Here is a 20000-nt window from a genome sequence, read left to right on the forward strand (position 1 = left end):
GGCAGTATTATAGTAGTTACAGTATATCCCAAAAGTGAGTACACCCCTCACATTTTTGTAAATTTTTTTATTATATCTTTACATGGGACAACACCGCAGATCTGACCCCGTGATACAATGTACAGTGCCAGTGTGCAGCTTGTATACAATGTACAGTGCCAGTGTGCAGCTTGTATACAATGTACAGTGCCAGTGTGCAGCTTGTATACAATGTACAGTGCCAGTGTGCATCTTGTATACAATGTACAGTGCCAGTGTGCAGCTTGTATACAATGTACAGTGCCATTGTGCAGCTTGTATACAATGTACAGTGTCAGTATGCAGCTTGTATACAATGTGCAGTGTCAGTGTGCAGCTTGTATACAATGTGCAGTGTCAGTGCGCAGCTTATATACAATGTGCAGTGTCAGTGCGCAGCTTGTATACAATGTACAGTGTCAGAGTGCATCTTGTATACAATGTACAGTGTCAGTGTGCAGCTTGTATACAATGTGCAGTGTCAGTGCGCAGCTTGTATATAATGTGCAGTGTCAGTGCGCAGCTTGTATACAATGTACATTGTCAGTGTGCAGCTTGTATACAATGTGCAGTGTCAGTGCGAAGCTTGTATATAATGTGCAGTGTCAGTGTGCCGCTTGTATACAATGTACAGTGTCAGTGTGCAGCTTGTATACAATGTGAAGTGTCAGTGCGCAGCTTGTATATAATGTGCAGTGTCAGTGCGCAGCTTGTATACAATGTACAGTGTCAGTTTGCAGCTTGTATACAATGTGCAGTGTCAGTGCGCAGCTTGTATACAATGTACAGTGTCAGAGTGCATCTTGTATACAATGTACAGTGTCAGTGTGCAGCTTGTATACAATGTGCAGTGTCAGTGCGCAGCTTGTATATAATGTGCAGTGTCAGTGCGCAGCTTGTATACAATGTACATTGTCAGTGTGCAGCTTGTATACAATGTGCAGTGTCAGTGCGAAGCTTGTATATAATGTGCAGTGTCAGTGTGCAGCTTGTATACACTGTACAGTGTCAGTGTGCAGCTTGCATACAATGTACAGTGTCAGGGTGCAGCTTGTTTACAATGTACAGTGTCAGTGTGCAGCTTGTATACAATGTACAGTCTCAGTTTGCAGCTTGTATACAATGTGCAGTGTCAATGTGCAGCTTGTATATAATGTGCAGTGTCAGTGTGCAGCTTGTATATAATGTGCAGTGTCAGTGTGCAGCTTGTATATAATGTGCAGTGTCAGTGTGCAGCTTGTATACAATGTATAGTGTCAGTGTGCAGCTTGTATACAATGTACAGTGTTAGTGTGCAGCTTGTATAACAGTGTAAATTTGGTGTCCTCTAAATATCTCAACCCACAGCCATTAATGTCTAAACAACTGGTAACAAACGTGAGTACACCGCTAAGTGATAGTGGCCAAATTGTGCCCAATTATCAATTTTCCCTTCCCCAGTGTCATGTGACTCAGGTGTGAATGGGGAGCAGGGGTGCTACATTTGGGGTTATCGCTCACACACTCTCTCATACTGGTCACTGGAAGCTGAACATGGCTCCTCACAGCAAAGAATTCTCTGAGGATCTGAAAAAGGAATTGTTGCTCTACATGAATATGTCCAAGGCTATAAGAAGATTATTACCACCCTGACACTGAGCTGCAGCACGGGGGCCAAGACCATACAGCGGTATAACAAGACAGGATTCAATCAGAACAGGCCTCACCATGGCCGACCACAAAAGCTGAGTGCACGTGTACTGTGATATACTGTATATTCTTGTACATAGGAGCACTATTATAGTAGTTATATTCTTGTACATAGGGGGCAGTATTATAGTAGTTATATTCTTGTACATAGGAGCAGTATTATAGTAGTTATATTCTTGTACATAGGGGCAGTATTATAGTAGTTATATTCTTGTACATAGGGGGCAGTATTATAGTAGTTATATTCTTGTACATAGGGGCAGTATTATAGTAGTTATATTCTTGTACATAGGGGCAGTATTATAGTAGTTATATTCTTGTACATAGGGGCAGTATTATATCGTCTAATTGATTTTTTATTATTGACTGGACGCTTTGGATCTTATATGAGAGGATCTGAAAAAGGAATTGTTGCTCTACATGAATATGTCCAAGGCTATAAGAAGATTATTACCACCCTGACACTGAGCTGCAGCACGGGGGCCAAGACCATACAGCGGTATAACAAGACAGGATTCAATCAGAACAGGCCTCACCATGGCCGACCACAAAAGCTGAGTGCACGTGTACTGTGATATACTGTATATTCTTGTACATAGGAGCACTATTATAGTAGTTATATTCTTGTACATAGGGGGCAGTATTATAGTAGTTATATTCTTGTACATAGGGGCAGTATTATAGTAGTTATATTCTTGTACATAGGGGGCACTATTATAGTAGTTATATTCTTGTACATAGGGGCAGTATTATAGTAGTTATATTCTTGTACATAGGAGCAGTATTATAGTAGTTATATTCTTGTACATAGGGGCAGTATTATAGTAGTTATATTTTTGTACATAGGGGCAGTATTATAGTAGTTATATTCTTGTACATAGGGGCAGTATTATAGTAGTTATATTCTTGTACATAGGGGCAGTATTATAGTAGTTATATTTTTGTACATAGGGGCAGTATTATAGTAGTTATATTCTTGACCATAGGGGCAGTATTATAGTAGTTATATTCTTGTACATAGGGGGCAGTATTATAGTAGGTATATTCTTGTACATAGGGGCAGTATTATAGTAGTTATATTCTTGTACATAGGGGGCAGTATTATAGTAGTTATATTCTTGTACATAGGGGCAGTATTATAGTAGTTATATTCTTGTACATAGGGGCAGTATTATAGTAGTTATATTCTTGTACATAGGGGGCAGTATTATAGTAGTTATGATCTTGTACATAGGGGCAGTATTATAGTAGTTATATTCTTGTACATAGGGGGCAGTATTATAGTAGTTATATTCTTGTACATAGGGGCAGTATTATAGTAGTTATATTCTTCTACATAGGGGCAGTATAATAGTAGTTATATTCTTGTACATAGGGGCAGTATTATAGTAGTTATATCCTTGTACATAGGGGCAGTATTATAGTAGTTATATTCTTGTACATAGGGGGCAGTATTATAGTAGTTATGATCTTGTACATAGGGGCAGTATTATAGTAGTTATATTCTTGTACATAGGGGGCAGTATTATAGTAGTTATATTCTTGTACATAGGGGCAGTATTATAGTAGTTATATTCTTCTACATAGGGGCAGTATTATAGTAGTTATATTCTTGTACATAGGGGCAGTATTATAGTAGTTATATTCTTGTACATAGGGGCAGTATTATAGTAGTTATATTCTTGTACATAGGGGCAGTATTATAGTAGTTATATTCTTGTATATAGGGGGCAGTATTATAGTAGTTATATTCTTGTACATAGGGACTGTATTATAGTAGTTATATTCTTGTACATAGGGGCAGTATTATAGTAGTTATATTCTTGTACATAGGGGGCAGTATTATAGTAGTTATATTCTTGTACATAGGGAGCAGTATTATATCGTCTAATTAATTTTTTTATTATTGACTGGACGCTTTGGATCTTATATGAGAGGACACATGATACAGTGCTGGCCAAAAGTATTGGCACCCCGGCAATTCTGTCAGATAATACTCAGTTTCTTCCTGAAAATGATTGCAATCACAAATTCTTTGGTATTATTATCTTCATTTATTTTGCTTGCAATGAAAAAACACAAAAGAGAATGAAACAAAAATCAAATCATTGGTCATTTCACACTAAACTCCAAAAATGTGCCAGACAAAAGTATTGGCACCCTTAGCCTAATACTTGGTTGCACAACCTTTAGTCAAAATAACTGCGCACAACCGCTTCCGGTTCCATCAATGAGTTTCTTACAATGCTCGGCTGGAATTTTAGGCCATTCTTCTTTGGCAAACTGCTCCAGGTCCCTGAGATTTGAAGGTGCCTTCTCCAAACTGCCATTGTGAGATCTCTCCACAGGTGTTCTATGGGGTTCAGGTCTGGACTCATTGCTGGCCACTTTAGTAGTCTCCAGTGCTTTCTCTCAAACCATTTTTTAGTGCTTTTTGAAGTGTGTTTTGGGTCATTGTCCTGCTGGAAGACCCATGACCTCTGAGAGAGACCCAGCTTTCTCACACTGGGCCCTACATTATGCTGCAACATTTGTTGGTAGTCTTCAGACTTCATAATGCCATGCACACGGTCAAGCAGTCCAGTGCCAGAGGCAGCAAAGCAACCCCAAAACATCAGGGAACCTCCTCCATGTTTGACTGTAGGGACCGTGTTCTTTTCTTTGAATGCCTCTTTCTTTTCCTGTAAACTCTATGTTGATGGCTTTTCCCAAAAAGCTCTACTTTTGTCTCATCTGACCAGAGAACATTCTTACAAAACGTTTTAGGCTTTCTCAGGTAAGTTTTGGCAAACTCCAGCCTGGCTTTTTTATGTTTCGGGGTAAGAAGTGGGGTCTTCCTGGGTATCCTACCATACAGTCCCTTTTCATTCAGACGCCGACGGATAGTACGGGTTGACACCGTTGTGTACCCTCGGACTGCAGGGCAGCTTGAACTTGTTTGGATGTTAGTCGAGGTTCTTTATCCACCATCCGCACAATCTTGCGTTGAAATCTCTCGTCAGTTTTTCTTTTCCTTCCACATCTAGGGAGGTTACCACAGTGCCATGGGCTTTACACTTCTTGATGACACTGCGCACCGTAGACACAGGAACTGTCAGGTCTTTGGAGATGGACTTGTAGCCTTGAGATTGCTCATGCTTCCTCACAATTTGGAGTCTCAAGTCCTCAGACAGTTCTTTGGTCTTCTTTCTTTCCTCCATGCTCAATGTGGTGCACACAAGGACACAGGACAGAGGTGGAGGCAACTTTACTCCATGTCACCTGCTGCAAGTGTGATTTATTATTGCCAACACCTGTTAGGTGCCACAGGTAAGTTACAGGCGCTGTTAATTACACAAATTACAGAAGCATCACAGGATTTTTCAAACAGCGCCAATACTTCTGTCCACCCCTTTTTTATGTTTGGTGTGGAATTATATGAAATTTGCCTTTATGACAATTTTTTTTATTTTTTTTTCATTGAAGACAAATTAAATGAAGATAATACCAAAGAATTTGTGATTTCAATCATTTTCAGGAAGAAACTGAGTATTCTCTGACAGAATTGCAGGGGTGCCAATACTTTTGGCCAGCACTGTAAGTATGGAATATAAATGGGCTATCGCGTTTCCAGCTCTCAGTGAATGTCCCGTCCTCTGTAACTTTATGGCCGTGGAGCGGCTGGGACTTGTTTCTTAGATGCTGGTGTTGAATATCGCAGTAGTTCTATTTCTTTTCTTTTTTTTAATCCTTATCATTACTTAATATAGTAAAGTCTATTCTGAATATTATCATAATAAAGTCTTCAGAATCAGCGTTTGCTTAAATTCCAACCTGAAATATTTGCAACATCTGTGTGATACTTTGTATCTGTATGCAGGGAGATATATAGCGAGGCGCACATATATATCATAGAAAGCTACATACTGCAGACATAAATTATGTGGAGGATTGAAAACATTTGCTTTCTACACTTTTGATGGGTTGCGGAAACTCCCTATTTCCTTGGCACCTGACATGCGCTCATAGAAATATATTGGTTTACTGATGTTTTGCCGTCTTGGTCATCTGCTCCACATTTGTGGCTAATAATTTGCACATTGAACATGGTGCATTTCTGGTCAAGTATAAGATACAATAGAAAAACCTCGTCTGATTTGGATCCTACTTTTGTATCTAATTTAGGAATTGCCCTATAAGCGATTTACAAATATAATAAGTTTAGAATTGCCCTTTCCGTAACGAATGTGATGCCCATAGTCAGGGCAATACAATGAGACTTCTCACCATACACTACAGGCAAAACACAGAAAATGCCAAAAAAAATCCTTGCAATAATAGCGAAGTGCCTATCCTTTGGCCACTGCTTACAATATGGCCCTTAAAGGGATTGTCCACATTGGACCAACCCTGAGAATAACCTGAACCACAGATGGTCGGTTCCTGGGTCACTGATCAACTAGCTCTCTTCTTTGGACAAACTTGCCAGCAAGTGTTTGATTTCCCAGCAGCGCCTCTGCAGGTGAAATAATGTATTACATTGGTCTAATTAAAAATTAATGAAGTGGAGAGTGGGAGAGAGAGGGGGAGAGTGTGTGAGAGAGAGGGGGAGAGTGTGTGAGAGAGAGAGAGAGAGACAGAGAGAGAGGGAGAGAGTGTGTGAGAGAGAGGGGAGAGTGTGTGAGAGAGAGGGGGAGAGTGCGTGAGAGAGAGAGAGAGGGAGAGTGTGTGAGAGAGAGGGGGAGAGTGTGTGAGAGAGAGAGAGAGAGTGTATGAGAGAGAGGGGAGAGTGTGTGTGTGAGAGAGAGAGAGAGAGGGAGAGTGTGTGAGAGAGAGGGGAGAGTGTGTGAGAGAGAGGGGAGAGTGTGTGAGAGAGAGGGGAGAGTGTGTGAGAGAGAGGGGAGAGTGTGTGAGAGAGAGGGGAGAGTGTGTGAGAGAGAGGGGAGAGTGTGTGAGAGAGAGGGAGAGTGTGTGAGAGAGAGGGGAGAGTGTGTGAGAGAGAGGGAGAGTGTGTGAGAGAGGGAGAGTGTGTGAGAGAGAGGGGGAGAGTGTGTGAGAGAGAGGGGAGAGTGTGTGAGAGAGAGGGAGAGTGTGTGAGAGAGGGAGAGTGTGTGAGAGAGAGGGGGAGAGTGTGTGAGAGAGATGGAGAGTGTGTGAGAGAGAGGGGAGAGTGTGTGAGAGAGAGGGGAGAGTGTGTGAGAGAGAGGGGAGAGTGTGTGAGAGAGAGGGAGAGTGTGTGAGAGAGAGGGGAGAGTGTGTGAGAGAGAGGGAGAGTGTGTGAGAGAGGGAGAGTGTGTGAGAGAGAGGGGGAGAGTGTGTGAGAGAGATGGAGAGTGTGTGAGAGAGAGGGGAGAGTGTGTGAGAGAGAGGGGAGAGTGTGTGAGAGAGAGGGAGAGTGTGTGAGAGAGAGGGGGAGAGTGTGTGAGAGAGATGGAGAGTGTGTGAGAGAGGGAGAGTGTGTGAGAGAGAGGGGGAGAGTGTGTGAGAGAGAGGGGAGAGTGTGTGAGAGAGAGGGAGAGTGTGTGAGAGAGGGGGAGAGTGTGTGAGAGAGAGGGGAGAGTGTGTGAGAGAGAGGGAGAGTGTGTGAGAGAGAGGGGAGAGTGTGTGAGAGAGGGAGAGTGTGTGAGAGAGAGGGGAGAGTGTGTGAGAGAGGGAGAGTGTGTGAGATAGAGGGGGAGAGTGTGGTAGAAAGAGGGAGAGTGTGAGAGAGAGGGGGAGAGTGTGTGAGAGAGAGGGAGAGTGTGTGAGAGAGAGAAGGGAGAGTGTGTGAGAGAGGGAGAGTGTGTGAGAGAGAGGGAGAGTGTGTGAGAGAGAGGGGAGAGTGTGTGAGAGAGGGAGAGTGTGTGAGAGAGAGGGAGAGTGTGTGAGAGAGAGGGGGAGAGTGTGTGAGAGAGAGGGGGAGAGTGTGTGAGAGAGAGGGGGAGAGTGTGTGAGAGAGAGGGGGAGAGTGTGTGAGAGAGAAGGGGAGAGTGTGTGAGAGAGAGGGAGAGTGTGTGTGAGAGAAGGGAGAGTGTGTGAGAGAGAAGGGAGAGTGTGTGAGGGAGAGTGTGTGAGAGAGAGGGGGAGAGTGTGTGAGAGAAGGGAGAGTGTGTGAGAGAGATGGAGTGTGTGTGAGAGAGAGGGAGAGTGAGAGAGAGAGTGAGAATGTTAGAGAGGGAGAGGGGGAGTGGGAGAGGGGGAGAGTGTGTGTGAGAGAGAGAGAGAGAATGAACAATTGAGAGAGAAAGAGAAATGAGCTGGTGAAAGAGACACTGAACTGTCAAGGGGTAGAATGAACTGTAGATAGAGTCAGAGAATTAATTGATAAGAAAGAGAGGGAACTGTGGAGGGAGAGAATGAACTGTGGAGAGAGAGAGAATGAACTGTGGAGGGAGAGAATGAACTGTGGAGGGAGAGAATGAACTGTGGAGGGAGAGAATGAACTGTGGAGAGAGAGAATGAACTGTGGAGAGAGAGAGAATGAACTGTGGAGGGAGAGAATGAACTGTGGAGGGAGAGAATGAACTGTGGAGGGAGAGAATGAACTGTGGAGAGAGAGAATGAACTGTGGAGAGAGAGAGAATGAACTGTGGAGGGAGAGAATGAACTGTGGAGGGAGAGAATGAACTGTGGAGAGAGAGAATGAACTGTGGAGAGAGAATGAACTGTGAAGAGAGAATGAACTGTGGAGAGAGAATGAACTGTGGAGAGAGATAATGAACTGTGGAGAGAGAGAATGAACTGTGGAGAGAGAGAATGAACTGTGGAGAGAGAATGAACTGTGGAGAGAGAATGAACTGTGGAGAGAGAATGAACTGTGGAGAGAGAGAATGAACTGTGGAGAGAGAGAATGAACTGTGGAGAGAGAATGAACTGTGGAGGGAGAGAATGAACTGTGGAGAGAGAGAATGAACTGTGGAGAGAGAGAGAATGAACTGTGGAGGGAGAGAATGAACTGTGGAGAGAGAGAATGAACTATGGAGAGAGAATGAACTGTGGAGGGAAAGAATGAACTGTGGAGAGAGAATGAACTGTGGAGGGAAAGAATGAACTGTGGAGGGAGAGAATGAACTATGGAGAGAGAGAATGAACTGCGGAGAGAGAGAATGAACTGCGGAGGGAGAGAATGAACTGCGGAGGGAGAGAATGAACTGTGGAGGGAGAGAATGAACTGTGGAGGGAGAGAATGAACTGTGGAGGGAGAGAATGAACTGTGGAGGGAGAGAATGAATTGTCAAAGGAGAAAAAGTGAACTTTAAACATAAAATGAACTGTAAAGAGAGAGAGAATGAACTTTCGAGAGAGAGGGAGAGATAATAAACTGCTGAGAGAGTAAATGTAGAGAGAGCGAGCTGTTGTAAGAGAGAAAATGAGCTCTCGAGTGAGAGACGACGCACTGAAGACAGAGAGGTTTGGAGGTCTTAACTGGGATAACTTTTACTTCTTACTCACAATGCCCAATTATTTGCAAATAATATCTGTAACATAGGCGGTCCTTTCAATATAAGAAAGTTGCTCCAGGGCTTTGCAACCTCCCCTTATGATGTATTGAACTATATGAACTTGAAATAGTCTTTTCCATCATACCTGAGGGTATGGACTTTGGGCACTATACTGTCAGCAGAACACAGGTCTCTCTGTACTAGACAGTATTTTGCCGTTGTACAGGCTGCCATGAAACATGACGTGAAAAGGTTTACAGGCAATTAGTCAAAGTCATCCTTATTAGAACACTCTCACTTCAATAAGAGGCGTATCATTATGGTAAGACTCAATGATTGCCTCTTTCTACCCATGGGAATCACAGTTGATGACATAAGTCATCTTTCACCATCATGAGACCTTTCATATGAAAAGGATTGTCTTTAATGGACAATCCCTTGAAACAGGACCTATCCATTGTCATAAATATGTAATTTTTTTATCGTAGTGTAAATGCTGATATTCTCCTGAATCCGGCGATGTTTTTCTTTTCTTTCTGGGCCTCTCCGTTCCTGAGATATGGCCTCATCTTCGCTGTATATGAATCAAGTCTTGTTAGTCAACTGGGTGTGGTCCTCAAGAAAACTCCCATAAAATAGATGATGAACACACCCACTTGTCTAACAGGATTAAATTTTCTTATAGGGAATAAAAGGCCATATCTCAGGAATGGAGAGGAGTAGAAACAAAAGAAAAACAGCGCCGGATTCAGGAGAACAGCGGCGTTTACACCAGGTGGAAAAAATAGATATTTATGGCAATTGCCAGGTCACCTTTAAGTTATTGCTGCCTCTTGGGCTTTTTCTACCTTAACTTTTTCACATATTAACCCCACAGTGCTGTAGTTATGCTATATTCCACCCATTCCAAGCCGCATAAAGCCTTCTTATGTAGAGTACCTGTCTTTCTGTAAGATCCAGGTTTACAGCTATTTCATATCGTCTCAACCGGGTCAGGTAGTTGTGATGAGCGAATTCTGCCTCCAACTCTCGGATTTGCTCTTTCGTGAATGCCGTTCTTTCTTTCCGGGGTTTGCTATTTACATCAGATTTGTAACTTCCTTCCTGGGAATCTGCAGAAATAACAAAAAATAATAGTTCAACTTCTTACATTTTTTAAAATTTAAAATTAAATAAAAACCATGCATTGTATTATTATCTGGATGTTTTATGTTGTTTTTTGGTTAGTGCGTCGTAGCATTTTTCTTTTCTTTATTGCAAACATATGTGTAATATCCAAGCAAAACTATAAAACTCTGACCAGAGAAATACACATTATATCAGTGTAAAAATAAAACGTGATGTGCTTCTCCCACCGAGTAATACAACTCCACCTGCTGCCGAATTAATGTCCATCCCAACTTTTGTATGTTGTTTTCACGGAAATTTGGAGCGCGTACTGGCATAACTAGCCAAGAGAAATTTTTGTGCATAACCCAGTCACTCTTTTTACAGCCCACATCCATTTTCTACATCATCACCCTTTTTTTGCAGCTCACACCCCTGAAGCGCATAAAAAAGGAAATACCTGGAGTACGGTAACATGAACTGAGGCAAGGGCATTTTTGGGAGCACTTGACCTAAATTAGGGTCACCGTAGTAGGTACTTGACCTTGTAGTACTTGTAGGTACTTGAAAGCAGGTACTTGTAGGTACTTGAAAGCAGGGTTACTGTGGCGGGCACTTGACCTAAAGCAGTGGCGCTGTGGGGGACATATGACCTAAAGCAGGGGCACTGGTGTGGCCACTTTACCTAAAGCAAGGGCATTGTTGGGGGGCATTTGATATACAGGAATGCAGAAGCATTGTGTGTGGAACATGACCTAAACCAAGGATACTGTAGGGACACTGACCTGAAGCAGGGACTGTTTGGTAGAAAATTGGCTTGAAGCAAGAACACTGTGGTGGACACAACCTAAATTAGGGGCTCCGTGAGAGGTACTTGACCTGAAGCAAGGGCACTGAGGGGGCATTGACTTGAAGCAGGGACAGTGTGGGAGGAAATTGACTTGAAGCAAGAACACTGTCTTGACCTAAAGCAGGGGTACTGTGGGGGACACTTGACCTAAAGCAGGGGTACTGTGGGGGGCACATGACCTAAAGCAGTGGCGCTGTGGGGGACATTTGACCTAAAGCAGGGGCACTGTTGGGCCACTTTACCTAAAGCATGGACATTGTTGGGGGGCATTTAATATACAGGAAAGCAGAAGCATTGTGTGGGGAACCTAACCTAAATCAAGGGCACTGGGAGGCACATTTGACCTACAGCAGGGGCACTGTGGGAGGAAATTAATCTGAATTAAGAACACTGTGGGGCATTTGACCTAAAGCACGGGTGCTGTAGGGGACACTTGACCTAAAGTAGAGGCACTGTGCAGGACACTTGACTTAAAGATGGGGCACTATGGGGCACATGTGACCTGAAGCAGGGGTGCTGTTAGGGGCACTTGATCTAAACCAGGGGCACTTGACATAATGCAGGAGTGCTGTGGGAGACACAACCTAAAGCAGGGACACTGTTGGGAGCACTTTACCTAAAGCAAGGGCATTGGGTGGAATTTGGTGGAAAGCAGAAGCATTGTGTGGGGAACTTAACCTAAAGAAATGACACTGGGGGCACACTTGATCTACAGCAGGGCCACTGTAGTGCACACATGACTTACAGCAGAGGCACTGTAAGGCACACCTGACCTACAGCAGGGGCACTGTGGGGCACACTTGATCTACAGCAGGGTCACTGTAGTGCACACATGACTTACAGCAGACGCACTGTAAGGCACACTTGACCTACAGCAGGGGTACTGTAGGGCACACTTGACATACAGTAGAGGAACACAGACCAAATGTATCAAAATCGAGGCAAAGCACCTGGATCAGGCCCACTTAGAGGTGGGTTCTTGGAGCAGAAGCACTAAAGTGTATTGGACACTCTGAACAAGGGCACTAGAGAAAGGGGAACTGAGGCAGAAGCACTAAAAAAGGGGAAACTCGATCAGGAGCCTTTGGGATAAAATTAAGGTATAGACCAAGATGCTGGCACCTCAACCAAGGCATCCAAGGAGGGAAACAAGGGGGAGAACTTGGGTTATTTTTTTGGTTCCATGAAGGCCAACCCTAACCTCCCCAATAAGTCTGATGACGATAGAGATCGGTGCCATACTCAAGAGATGTTTGCCCAGGCGTGCTGATACTTCTGGTGGTTATGGTAGGTCTATACAGCACTCAAGAGACTAGACAACTTTTTCTGAGAGTTTTACAGACATTTTGAGTAGATTGGCAATTATGTCAAGTATCTTCATTTCTTTGATTAGCAGTTTTTGCTCCTTAAATGAGACAAGCTGAAACTATTGTCAGCTGCCGTCAGTCACACATCTAGAGAATAGTCTACGAGACGTATCTGTGCCCTTCTCCCTCTCTTGTCTCTTCACATCTGTCAATCTTGGGTATTTTCGGCATCATGCAAACAAATGTAATACTGGCAGTACCCTAATGCTATGGTAATATTATCTAATGGAACCTTTTGTACCTCAGTGAACTGCATGTTTACACAGAGCAATTTTCGTATGTACTCCATGTACCTCTATGTACCACTGAGGTCATTTGATTAAACTCTTACAACTTTATTTCTACTTCTAAAATGTGTTCTCCACAGTTGTCACTTCCCTGACCCCACTCCTTTTAGCAGCTTATATAAAGTAAATTATTCTAAAAAATTTAGCAATATAAACTACTAAAAATAGGTGATTTAAAGGGTTATTTCCAAATTTTATAAATGGGTATTGTCAGATAGTGCTTGTAAATTCAAGCATTATTGCAATTTACTGTTTGTTAAAATTTTCAGACGTTCTTGAGATATTAACACTTTTCTTTTGTTTATAGCTCATTTCCTTGGAGACTGACCACCGCTACTAGACAGCAGAACCTATGCAATGCTTGCAAACTTTTTTCCTTTGCGCTTGTAACCACTGTTTTGAAGTTGACCAGGATTGGAGAGCACTGTTACCTCCTAATACCGGCTAGCATCAGCAAAGTGCTTACAACCTAGATGACAGTGGTGGTCGGTCTCCTAGGCAACAACATGTAAACAAAAGAAAATTGTTAATATCTCAAGAACGGTTGCAAATTTTAATAAGCAGGAAATTGCAAAAGTACTTGTATTTACATATTGTAGCTGATACCATTCATGCAAAAAGTCAAGAAAAACCCTTTAAATTTGAATAAAATGGGGGACAAAAAATATTTTTTCTTATTATGTCTTTCCATGTGAAAAGAAAATAAAAAGAGAGCATTTCCTACTAAGTAAGCATCAGAATGGCAGGTGTATGGGATAAGAAAAGGAAGAGTGTCACTACTTTGTTTTTCCTTTCTTTTTTCATTTTCATTTTTTTATTTTTGCCGGAATGAGCTCTTTAAAAAAAAAAAAAATTATCCACTAGACAATTTCTTTAATCCTTATTTTGTTTTACAATAATTTTTTATTATTATTTTTCAAATTAGTGAGTAATAAGTAATATTCTTCCTATCATCCTGTTGCAAAAATTTAGCAACATTTTTCCTTTTATATTTTCTTAGAAAAAACAAAAAACATTTAATCTGGCAACAATAGGATTCGAAGGCATTAATTATAATTGCTAAGTTAGTACTGAAACAATTCTTAAATATATGAATCGTAATGCAAACTTTTAGGTCAGGTGTATAGGGGACGTTCCAAAAAACACTGCCCAGTCCAGACTACTTAGGCACAGGAATAGATTAGCGAACTTGATTGTTAATATACGGTAGGTAATGACCTATCCATCCCCTATCTCTGACTTTGGCCATAATTTCTTCCCACTTTGCATTAAAGGATTTTCCCAAAAAACACCGTCCCACGCACTTTTAAAGGAGTTGCGTAAAATTAGAAACTGTGTAAGAGGGAATAGAACTGAGCTGCAATACCACAAACAACCTGTGGATAGCTGACACAATTTTTGGAAAAAAGTAGCCATGGTTTTCTAATAATATATAAAATCCCTTTAACAAAATACACTCATTTCTTTTTATTTACAAACATGCATTATTCATTTTTTAGCATTTGGGTGTTATTTTTTTGCTGCAAAAAGTGCTGACATTTTGGCCACCAACATTGAATTGCCAACTTGATAAATAGTTACTTTGTAATTTATGGGAAAAAAGACTTAAAAAAGTAAGAGTCGGACCATCCAGGGCCATATTTGCCACTAGACACTGGAGGTCCAGTGCCCAGGGCGGCGTCTTCTAGGGGGTGGCTCCAAGACCAAATTTAAAAAAAAAATGTTTTTGTTTTAATCTTTCTCCTGTCATCATTAATTTCTGGAAAGCTAAAACAAAAGTCACAAACGATACGACTTCACTTGCTGCAAAAATTACAACAAAAAGTGACGACATTTCAGCTGTCAACATTGAATTGCCAACTTGATAAATAGTTAAGAAACCTATATTGACCTCCATATATAAAAATTATGCTCACTTATGAACAGACAATATTGTAAGATTTTGAAAAATTTATTCATATATTACAAGGGATACAAAAAAGTGCAACACAAAGTGCAATGTGCATAAAACCAAGTGCTGACAGTCAGGGCAGCATGTCAGAATAAAACAGACCACAAAGATCAGGAAGCCTTGCAGGGCATGAGTATAACAGATAGTGTATATAGTTAAATTTCATATAATGTAAGCATGATAATACACACCCAGTTATAATGATAATAAGGCAGCAAATGGGCAACCTAGACAGACACGTACAGTGGTCACAGAGGACCTGACACAAGACAGGAGTATATAGAAAATTTATAAGATCCAAGTTCATATATAGTAGGCAAGATAATGAACGGCTGAATACATCATGATTAAACTCCACACTTGACCTGAAATAGACATGCTTGTCAGAGAGCTACCAATAGATAGAGGCACATGTAATGAATGATGCAGTAGCCCATCAGAACCATTCATTCGTATGGCCAGCAAGATCATCCATAGTGTAACAAGGGTTAAACCGGGGAGGTATAATAGCCCACCAGGAAAAAACGTGGTAGCCTGCCTGACACGCCGCCCTGCACCTCAGACGCGTTTCGCCACCAGCTTCATCGGTGAGGTGCAGGAGTGACAGTCAGGGCTGCTTATATTGTGAGGGAACATTACTCACCATCCTATCGCGGCGCGCCCTGAAGATCCGATGCCCATCCACCAGTGCGTCCGGCGTTCAGGAAGCGGGTCTGCGCATGCGCGCATCCCCGCATCCATGTGATCACCGGACACAGAGGGGAGGAGAAATCAGAGCTCCATGCGCGCACAGGATGGCGCCAAATCCACCATATTTAGATGGGGCAAACAGAAGGGCAGTAGTATATCCGGGATAACAATATCAACCATACGTTAAACATTATTTATATGTAGCCGATCCCAATATACAGGCATTGTATAATCCGTTGTTATCCATATGATCATTAGTCCATAAGCCTCCTCTTGTCCCGACGTTTCCATTATAAGGCGATACAAGCAGCCATGACTGAAACAAACAATAAATTTAAAAATATGTTTAAGAATCATTAAAACGGCACATGATAAGCAGTCATGAAAAGCCCCCTAAAAACAAATCCAATGCAGACCATGAGCTAGAAACCTAATCACACCAAAAATGGTTTAAAGCTAATCATATCATTGAGGCCTTTAGGTTTTATTGTATCTAAGGTTATGATCCATTTAGCTTCCTTCCTATAAATGGCATTTTTGAAATCACCCCCTCGCGCACCAAGATAAATTTTGTCAATCCCTCTAAATCTAAGTAGGCGCCAATTGCAGTCATGCCGCTCTTTGAAATGTTTGGGAATATTTTTCAGTAACATAATCTCTTCGGACTTTGTTATTTTGGCCGCATTTCTCACATCCCGGATATGCTCCAGGATGCGGACCCGGAACTCCCGGGTCGTCAGGCCCACATAAATGAGGCCGCAGGGACAAGTTGCCCAATAGATAACGCCAGAGGAACGACAATTAATATAATGTAAGATCTTATATCTATTTGTATGGGATGAATCCCAAAATTCCTCTGCTCGATCCATTTGTGGGCAAGCCCCACAATCCCCACAAGAACGTGAGCCCCATCTAGGACCTCTACTTATCCCAAACACATTTCCACTTTTCGGGATATAGTGACTTTTGACAATCTGATCTTTTAACGTTTTAGACCTCTTTGGTGTCACCGCAGGTCTGGGGGTAAGTATATGAGACAGGTCACTATCAGAAAGTAGCACAGACCAATATTTCCCAATGATAGCAGTCATCTCCCTCCACTGTGCGTGGTAGGGCGTGATGAAACGAACTGTATCATCATTTCTTTTCGGGCGGATGTTTAGCAGGGCATCACGTGGGGTATTTCTAGCTCGAATATATCCATCCTGTATGATTTTATCCTTATAATGCCTCGCTCTAAAGCGTCTTTTTAGATCTACAGATTGTTGCTCAAAGGATTTATCATCAGAGCAAACCCGTCGGGCCCGCAAAAATTGCCCAGTTGGTATAGCGCTAATCACCTTAGTCGGATGTGATGATCGGGCACTTAGAAGTGAATTCACTGCCGTGGTTTTTCGAAAAATATCGGTGCATAGTGTTCCATCCGTCCCTTTTGAAACTCGTACGTCCAGATATTCAATTTTTTCATCGCTGTAAACATAGGTAAGTTTAATGTTATTTGTGTTGACATTAAGTCCCTGCATGAATGCATCCAGCTGATCGATGTCCCCCTGCCATATCAAAAAAATATCATCGATGAAGCGCAGCCACATGTGGACTGCGCCCATCTCAGATGTTGGAAGATTCAGGGACCGTTCCCAAAAACCAAGAAAGAGGTTTGCGTATGAGGGCGCACAAGACGCCCCCATCGCAACTCCCCTCTCCTGGAGATAGAACCGGTCCCTGAAAAGAAAAAAATTATGAAATAAAACAAATCTCAATAAAAGCAGGAGGAGATCGATCAGCTGGACACTCAAATCAGTGGATCGTAAGAAAAAGTCAACAGCAGCAATACCATCTTCATGGGCTATAGACGTGTACAAAGACTCCACGTCAGCTGTTACCATGATGATATTAGCCTCAAACGTAATGCCCTCCAGACGATTCAGAAACTCCGTGGAATCCCGAATATATGAGGGAAGGGCAGTAACCAACGGTTGCAAATAATAGTCTAGGAACCTGGAAATAGGCTCACATAGACTGCCATTCCCAGACACAATTGGTCTACCTGGTGGACAATCAATGTTTTTATGCACCTTGGGCAGGAAATATATAGTCGGGATGACTGGATGTTCCACCAAAAGTCCCTCAAAGACAGACTTAGGTATGATGTTTCTCTCAAAGGCCAGAAACAGTAAATCATGCAACTCATTTTTATATTGGACTAAAGGACTTGACTGCAACCTGGTATAACAGGAGGTATCATTGAGCTGATTTGGAAGCAGCGAGGACATTGGAGTCGCTACTGGCTGAGCAGGAGAATGATAGCCCATCCATCTTTCCTGCTTTTATTAAAAAGAGATCCACTGTGTTCCCCCCTTTGTCGACCTGTCCGACAATTGAATTATTCACTAAATTAGTGATGCAAGAGTTTAGGTGTTTGCCACGTAAACGCACCCATGATAACCTGAACTATAAACAACGATTGGCGCTTAAAGAGCTCAAGAATATGAATGATGTGGTAATCAAGCAGGCCGACAAGGGGGGCAATATAGTTCTCTGGTCTAGTGACAAATATGAAGCAGAGGCATTCCGCCAGCTCAATGATACCTCCTGTTATACCAGGTTGCAGTCAAGTCCTTTAGTCCAATATAAAAATGAGTTGCATGATTTACTGTTTCTGGCCTTTGAGAGAAACATCATACCTAAGTCTGTCTTTGAGGGACTTTTGGTGGAACATCCAGTCATCCCGACTATATATTTCCTGCCCAAGGTGCATAAAAACATTGATTGTCCACCAGGTAGACCAATTGTGTCTGGGAATGGCAGTCTATGTGAGCCTATTTCCAGGTTCCTAGACTATTATTTGCAACCGTTGGTTACTGCCCTTCCCTCATATATTCGGGATTCCACGGAGTTTCTGAATCGTCTGGAGGGCATTACGTTTGAGGCTAATATCATCATGGTAACAGCTGACGTGGAGTCTTTGTACACGTCTATAGCCCATGAAGATGGTATTGCTGCTGTTGACTTTTTCTTACGATCCACTGATTTGAGTGTCCAGCTGATCGATCTCCTCCTGCTTTTATTGAGATTTGTTTTATTTCATAATTTTTTTCTTTTCAGGGACCGGTTCTATCTCCAGGAGAGGGGAGTTGCGATGGGGGCGTCTTGTGCGCCCTCATACGCAAACCTCTTTCTTGGTTTTTGGGAACGGTCCCTGAATCTTCCAACATCTGAGATGGGCGCAGTCCACATGTGGCTGCGCTTCATCGATGATATTTTTTTGATATGGCAGGGGGACATCGATCAGCTGGATGCATTCATGCAGGGACTTAATGTCAACACAAATAACATTAAACTTACCTATGTTTACAGCGATGAAAAAATTGAATATCTGGACGTACGAGTTTCAAAAGGGACGGATGGAACACTATGCACCGATATTTTTCGAAAAACCACGGCAGTGAATTCACTTCTAAGTGCCCGATCATCACATCCGACTAAGGTGATTAGCGCTATACCAACTGGGCAATTTTTGCGGGCCCGACGGGTTTGCTCTGATGATAAATCCTTTGAGCAACAATCTGTAGATCTAAAAAGACGCTTTAGAGCGAGGCATTATAAGGATAAAATCATACAGGATGGATATATTCGAGCTAGAAATACCCCACGTGATGCCCTGCTAAACATCCGCCCGAAAAGAAATGATGATACAGTTCGTTTCATCACGCCCTACCACGCACAGTGGAGGGAGATGACTGCTATCATTGGGAAATATTGGTCTGTGCTACTTTCTGATAGTGACCTGTCTCATATACTTACCCCCAGACCTGCGGTGACACCAAAGAGGTCTAAAACGTTAAAAGATCAGATTGTCAAAAGTCACTATATCCCGAAAAGTGGAAATGTGTTTGGGATAAGTAGAGGTCCTAGATGGGGCTCACGTTCTTGTGGGGATTGTGGGGCTTGCCCACAAATGGATCGAGCAGAGGAATTTTGGGATTCATCCCATACAAATAGATATAAGATCTTACATTATATTAATTGTCGTTCCTCTGGCGTTATCTATTGGGCAACTTGTCCCTGCGGCCTCATTTATGTGGGCCTGACGACCCGGGAGTTCCGGGTCCGCATCCTGGAGCATATCCGGGATGTGAGAAATGCGGCCAAAATAACAAAGTCCGAAGAGATTATGTTACTGAAAAATATTCCCAAACATTTCAAAGAGCGGCATGACTGCAATTGGCGCCTACTTAGATTTAGAGGGATTGACAAAATTTATCTTGGTGCGCGAGGGGGTGATTTCAAAAATGCCATTTATAGGAAGGAAGCTAAATGGATCATAACCTTAGATACAATAAAACCTAAAGGCCTCAATGATATGATTAGCTTTAAACCATTTTTGGTGTGATTAGGTTTCTAGCTCATGGTCTGCATTGGATTTGTTTTTAGGGGGCTTTTCATGACTGCTTATCATGTGCCGTTTTAATGATTCTTAAACATATTTTTAAATTTATTGTTTGTTTCAGTCATGGCTGCTTGTATCGCCTTATAATGGAAACGTCGGGACAAGAGGAGGCTTATGGACTAATGATCATATGGATAACAACGGATTATACAATGCCTGTATATTGGGATCGGCTACATATAAATAATGTT

At 42.3% G+C, this 20000-nt stretch overlaps 1 protein-coding gene across 2 annotated transcripts in view; it reads right to left on the bottom strand.

The window, feature by feature from the left end:
• The window catches only part of MEOX2 (mesenchyme homeobox 2), a 125303-nt gene that overhangs the window by 18139 nt on the left and 87164 nt on the right, over positions 1–20000 (bottom strand). For both annotated transcript variants that reach the window (XM_075315725.1, XM_075315726.1), the window contains exon 2: positions 10047–10219. In XM_075315725.1, coding sequence (XP_075171840.1) covers positions 10047–10219 — 173 coding nt within the window. The remainder of the gene's footprint in view (positions 1–10046; positions 10220–20000) is intronic.

Source organism: Anomaloglossus baeobatrachus, chromosome 6 (genome assembly GCF_048569485.1).
Source record: "Anomaloglossus baeobatrachus isolate aAnoBae1 chromosome 6, aAnoBae1.hap1, whole genome shotgun sequence".
Taxonomy (NCBI): Eukaryota; Metazoa; Chordata; class Amphibia; order Anura; family Aromobatidae; genus Anomaloglossus; species Anomaloglossus baeobatrachus.